At 49.2% G+C, this 6524-nt stretch overlaps 1 protein-coding gene across 1 annotated transcript; it reads right to left on the bottom strand.

Annotated features, from left to right (window-relative positions):
* Window positions 1-222: 222 nt before the first annotated feature.
* On the bottom strand, window positions 223-6118 carry ADORA3 (adenosine A3 receptor). The gene is made up of 2 exons (XM_006118822.5): window positions 5270-6118; window positions 223-1653 (listed from the first exon to the last, which is right to left on the bottom strand). Exons 1-2 carry the CDS (start codon window positions 5617-5619, stop codon window positions 1023-1025), a joined length of 981 nt encoding a protein of 326 aa, XP_006118884.2. The 5' UTR covers window positions 5620-6118; the 3' UTR covers window positions 223-1022.
* Window positions 6119-6524: the final 406 nt, after the last annotated feature.

The following is a 6524-nucleotide window of genomic DNA, read 5'->3' as shown; positions in this document are numbered from 1 at the left end:
GGGTCAGCTCCCCAACTCTGCTGTCCCTGGGCAACATAATCACTCCCTCTAGAGAAGGAGTAACGGAGTGCTGCCTTCCTGGGGTGGCCAGCCCTCGTGCACTGGACACTCCTGGTATTCTCAGGTTTACTGTGGCCAAAGAAAAGGTCCAGCCCAGCTTACTGGATCTATTTCTGAGCCCCGCTCCATTGGACGCAAGCAATGAAATTTTTCGTTGTTTAAATCAAATGCAAATTTATTTAACAAAGCATAACAACGTGAGTAGAAGCAAGTCGCAGCACCGCAAACAAACGGTTCCATACAAAATGCAATCAGGGCATGGCATTCTACAGCTCAGACTTAGCTAACACAACGCTCTCCTGGCTAGCACAGTATTTCTCATCTAGACTTGCCGCACTGTCCTGCCGGGCTGCACTCCCAGCAGGAGAGATGCGTGTGGTTAGTTTGCCTCCTTGGTGAAGGCTTCACTGTGTGCCTTTGTACACCACGACAGACCCAACACAAGCCTGCTCTTTCTTCCCTCCTGTAGATTTCCTCCCGTGTCGATTTTCAGTCTCTCATTTAGCACCTGGTTCAATAGGCAAATAGGCTCCATTGTGCGGTACCCGTTACAAGACACACATTGCTGGGAGCCTCAGCAGCAGCGGCTGCCCAGAGGGGTCGGCAGGGTGGTGGAGCTGGCAGCACGTGGGGAGCCAGCTGGGATGCCAGTGGGCTGGGCCGGGCCAGGGCTGGAGGGGCTGGTGGCAGAGGGGCCAGAAATGACTTCCCCATGTCCAGCAAAATCCCTCATCCTGGACCAGTCTGGTCCCAAGGGTGCCAGACCAGGGAGGTCCAACCTGTACATAAGTCCTTAAATATTATCTATCCATACACATTGCAAGAGACCCAACTAGCAGGCCACTGGCTCTCGGTAGAGAAATGTTTTGCCATCCTTTGATGAATTATTATGCACATATGTGACCCAGCAAATCCCCGTAAAACCCACCCTAGGTGTCCTCTGGGCCCTCTGCCAGGTGACATCAAGGTGTCTCGGGCTCACACTCGGATGTAGGCTCCATATTAGGACTATCTGGGTTTGGAGCCATGCACAGGACATAGGTTCTTAAAATAAGAGTGTACGTGTCTTTGAACTTCTTTATCTTACAAGCATAGACAATGGGGTTCATGGCCGAATTGGAGTGAGACAACAGAATGCTCACATACATCAGCATCTGCGGGACTCGGCATTCGGCACAGAAATGCTTGATACTGTTTAGAATGGCCAAAGGCAGCCAACTGACGGCGAACAAGAAGAGGACGAGGGCCAGAGATTTGGCTGTCTTAAACTCCTTCCCATAAAACACGCCCGTGGCTTTCGCGTGGGTTGCATTTTGACTCAGCTTTGTCCGGATAATGTGGAAGATCTCGATGTACAGAACGCACATGAGGAGCAGCGGGATGAGGATCAGGCCGAAGAAGGAGAAGTAGACCATGTAGTCCATTCTCATCACAGAAGGGAAGTGACACTGAAGTTCATTGAGGCTCTCTGGGTCTTTTTGTGTGCTCCTCTGGTTCCATCCGAACATGGGGATAAACCCTGTCAGCAAGGACAGCAGCCAGCAAATGCCGAGGGCCACCCAAATCCTTCTTTTCGTGGTGATTATCCTGTACCTGTTGGGGGCAGAAACCACCAACCCAGTTAGATGGAAAGAATCAGCAGCCAAGAACTGACGCCTTCAAGGGCTGCAGGCTCCCTGGTGGCTGACGTGAGCACTCAGCTCTCTTTTGGGCGAGGTATCATATCTCGGGTGCTTTTGCCATATGTGTCACGATTGCCTGGTTGTAACCAAGTCTCACTCTTACCATTGGGCCTGCTTTCTCTGGGCTGGTGCAGAGCTGATACTTTCCTTTAACGACCTCTCCATTCGTTACTCTATTCCTCTAGACCAGTGAGTTTCAAAGGCTGGATCACAGCCCTGTACTGGGTTGTGGAAAGTCAGGCCCTGGGTCACCAGGTAGGGGGACCAGGTGACCAGCAGGGGGGCTAAGGCAGCTTCCTGCCTGTCCTGGCACTGCGGACCGCATTGCCCTCAGGAAGCAGCCGGCAGCTGGTCAGCTTCTAGGTGGAAGCGAGGTGCCAACTCACGAGATAAAAAAGCAACACAAGCCCTGAAATGAAGCCAGTCCCGTTGCAAACCAAGCCCAACGTGCCTGGTGACAAACCAGGAACCCTCCAACAGGGATGTGGAGCCAGAGTGTGGGGCAAGAGCAGCCTGTGGAGCTGGACCTGCTGCTGGCCACTTCCAGGGTGCAGTGTGGTGCCCTGTGCTGGGACAGGCAGGAAGCCAGCCTCACCATTTCACTGCATCACGGACCGGGAGCTTCCAGAGGTAACCCCAACAATTTCCTGTCCCAGTCCTGAGCACCCCAAACCCCTCCTGCACCCTAAACACTTCAGCCCCATCCCATAGCCTGCACCCCATGTACCCCACCCCCATGCCCCAGCCAGGGTCTCTATCCACATACTAAACCCATTTGCCCCACACCTCAGCCTGTACCCCGAATCCCTCAACTCTGGCCCCAGGCAATGCCTTCCCCCTCCGCACCCTCCCACACCTCAAACCCCACAGCCCCACCCAGAAGCCTGCACTGTACTCAGCAGATATAGTTATGCTGGGTCACGGGCATCTTCAACTGGGTGGTGAGGAAAAAAAAAGGTTGAAAACTGCTGCGCTAGACCACACTGCTCCTCTGCCCTGGGCATGTTTGGCTGCAGGGCATTTGCTCACAGAAATCTGGTCTGATGTTTCAATTTAGATAGGGGGAAAAATGAACTCCAACAGTTAAAGGTGTTCAACTCACCCAGGCCCTGCTCAACATGAAACCGTGTTAAACAAGGGTCTGGGTTTGGAACATGTAGACCCCTCCCTCCCCACATCTGCTTAATACCACAACAATCATACCATTGAACTTCTTTTAGACCTTCTTATTAAAGATACAGGAAAGAACTCAAGACCAGCGAACGCCTTTGAAAAGTAAAGTGGTAAGTCAGGCTTTCATTTTGCCTTCCTCTCTTGTTCCCTTCCCCTTTCGCTGGTTGTCAAAAAAACCCTCCACCATTTCCTGGTTTGACAGTATTTAGACGGTCCTTTCAGGAAAATAGAAGAGGTGAGCTAGGATGGGCTGGAACTGTCATGGATGCTGTTGGTGTTAAAGATCCGTCCTGCTTCCGAGAGGACAAGCTTAGACAAAGCGGGAAAGAGAAGAATGCCAAAGATAGAAAACACAGCTTCTGTCTCTAGTGCTGACTCTCAGGGTACGTTTAGACTGCAAGCTTCTTTCAAAAGGAGCGTCCACATCTCAAAACCAGATCGAAAAAGTGATCTGATTTTTCAAAAGAGAGCATCCAGACTGCATGGACATGCTCTCAAAAGCCCTGATTGCTTTTCACAGAATGGCCACCAGGGCACCTGTGCTTTTTTCGATTGCTCTTCTTTTGAAAAATGTCCCAGTTCTGCATCCACATGCACCTTTTTTTCGAAAGAGCTCTTTTGGAAAAGGTGTTCTTCCTCATCATTTGAGATTTACCAATGTCAGGAAAACCGCTATGTTCTTTCGATTTAATTTTGAAAAAAACATGATTGCAGTGTGGATAGGTGACCTTTTTTTCGAAAAAAGGGCAGTTTTTTCGAAAAAAACAGTGTAGTCTAGACATACCCTCACTGACAGTCATACTGCTGGAAAAACACAGGCCCGGCACATAGTCTGACCAGCCACTCTGAGACCTGGAAACTTTGTCTCAGTGTGGCAAAATAGGCTTGACTCATATTACAAAAGAAAAAACCTGGGAAAGAGCAGAAATATAGTGTGGAAGGAGACGGGCATCTTGGAGAGTTGGAAGGGGTGACACAGTCCCACATCCATGATGACATTTGGGGTTTAGTCAGTGACAATGGAAATAAAGACATTACTGGATCCCTCTCTCTCGGCCCAATCTGGTCATCACATCTGTAAGGAGGAGGAGGAAGGATGTCTGGGGACCACAGGGTAGCGCACGCAGTCATCATAAGGAAGCTCATTCTAACCCTTCTTTTATTGTTTAGTCAGCCAGATTGCTCCCTGATATCTCTTCTTTTAAAGATCTCATGGCTGGAATAGCCCCATCCCCTCATTATTTTGTCCATCAGTTACACCGAATTTCTGGCCCACCAGTTTTGATTTGAGAATGGGTCCCACGCTTCTCTTGTTAACCGTGCATAATCTTAACATGGTGCTTGAATTATATAGGTAGGCCTTTTGCTTAGACTAACACAGTCTTTCTGTGGCCCTTTTGCACCTTTACCCACCAATATGTTGTTGTAGGATAGGGGATGGTTTGTATTTTATGAGCGTTCACTCACATCTTACCGCTGACCTCACAATTCAAAGAAATGTGTAAGCCCAGTTACTCCACCAGAACTCAGTACTGTCTGCCTTTGTGCCATCTTGGTATTTTTCATGCATGCGCTTGGCCCATGTAAGTTATAGAAAAAAAGGCAGATTTGTCTAAATGACTATTATTAGATGTTGCTGTTCACTTTATGCCCCTGTTTCATTTTGACCCTGGGCTGGCATTGCTGGTTGAGTTTGCGTGACCACCCCCAAAATAAATAAAGACACAGATAATATAAAAATCAGGCTATACACCCAACAAAATGACTAACAGATGAAACCATGAATATAAGAACAGCCAGACTGGGTCAGATCAGAGGTCCATGTAGCCCAGTCTTCCGACAATGGCCAATACCAGGTGCCCCTGATTTTCCAGCAGCAGTCTGATTCCTATAGGCAATTCTGAAATGATTGCTATTTTATATATATATTGAGGTAGCATCTAGGGGCCTCAGATGTGTACCAGGATTCCATTGTGCTTGCTACTGGGCTAGCACTGAGCTACGACACAGTCTCTCTCCCCCACTGATCTGCTTTTAAACTGCTTTTACAAAGAGATTCTCTTTCTCTTTTGGGAACAGATGTTCAAAGCGAGTTTGCTGCTTGAGCAACTTGCCCAATCTGAAGCCACCTCAAATAGATGGGGGGGGGGGCAGAAGCAAAGAGCATCTGTAATCGCAGAATCATCGAAATGTCGGGCCAGAAGGGCTTGCAAGAGGTTGCCTATTCCACCTCCCAACCCTGAGGCAGGACGGAGTAGAACCTAGGTATTGAAGGGCAGGTCTGAGCTGGGGTGCAGGGACCAGGAGAAGCATTAATTGAACCCCCATTTAGTACGATCACCTGAGTGACTCACCTGGTGGGCAGCTTCACTCGCAGGTACCTGTCGATGGCAATAGCCAGGAGAGACAGGATGGAGGCATTCGTGAAAACCACCATCAGGCAGCACATGAAGAGGCAGGAATAGAAGTGGATGACCACTCCCAGGCTCACCACAATGGCCAGCGGCATGACGAGGATCCCCACAGCTATATCAGCCAGCGCCAGCGAGACGATGAAGTAGAAGGTGTTGGTCTGAAACGCTGGGTTCAGCTTCACCACCCAGATCACCAGGATATTGCCCACGGTGGCGGATAGCGCAATAATGCACTCAACGGTGATGTAAACAGCAGTCAGGCTGCTGTGAGACACGCTGCTGTTTGTCATGGCGGAGAGCAAGCTGTCTCCTTTGCTGGCTCAAGAAACCAAGAGGAACAAGCCCCAGTGGGATTTCCCTCCAAATGAAACCAAACCTCAGCTCTCCCAGTGACTTCCTTTACAATAACTTCCTGTGCAGAACTTTATGTCCCCATGGAATGAGGCAGCTAGCTGGCTGTTACCCCTCCTTAGCATCGCACAGGAGTAAATTGCACCCAGATCTCCATGATGTGCAATCCGTTTGGTCAGTGCCAGGACTTCTCTGTAGCCCCGTCAGTATCCTTCACGCACTCGGGAAATGTGCTTCGGGAGGGTCAGAAATCTTGTCGGGACCTGGCCAAAAATCCACCTGCCTTCTTCACTTGGTCTAGCGCTGTCACTTTTCAGTTACTCTATTTCAGAGCTGCAAGCAGGTTTTTTTTTTTTATTTTAAGAATTACCCATGTCAGTCAACCACATCTGACTGTAGATAAGCAACTTCTACTCTTCTTAGGAAGTGAAGTAGTTAAGAGGAAGTCATGAGGATATTCTGTTTGATTTCAGCCTCCCACTTGGCTTTGAATGCATTTTCAGCTCCTGCTGTGTTAACCATCAACTAAGAGTCTGAAGAGGCGGGGTGCCTAGTTATCTTTGTGATGACCTTCTGAGACAGCTATGCACCAGGGGACACTGCTGTGACTAGGGTGGTCCTGTCATAATGCAGAGGCAAGGCCTTCTCAGTGGAAGAGCCTAGGCTGTGGAAATTATTAGCACTAGACATCAGAATCAGTTCAACCCTAATCATGTTCAGAGAGCAACACATGGTTCTAGTCGGTTCTTCACGTTCTTAGGCCACATCTCCACTTGCCGCACTGGGAATCGATCTTCTGGTGTTCGATTTAGTGGGTCTAGTTAAGACCCGCTAAATTAAACAC

This window comes from Pelodiscus sinensis, chromosome 27 (genome assembly GCF_052426305.1).
Source record: "Pelodiscus sinensis isolate ZL-2025 chromosome 27, ASM5242630v1, whole genome shotgun sequence".
Taxonomy (NCBI): Eukaryota; Metazoa; Chordata; order Testudines; family Trionychidae; genus Pelodiscus; species Pelodiscus sinensis.
This window is presented reverse-complemented; position numbering and strand designations above follow the sequence as displayed.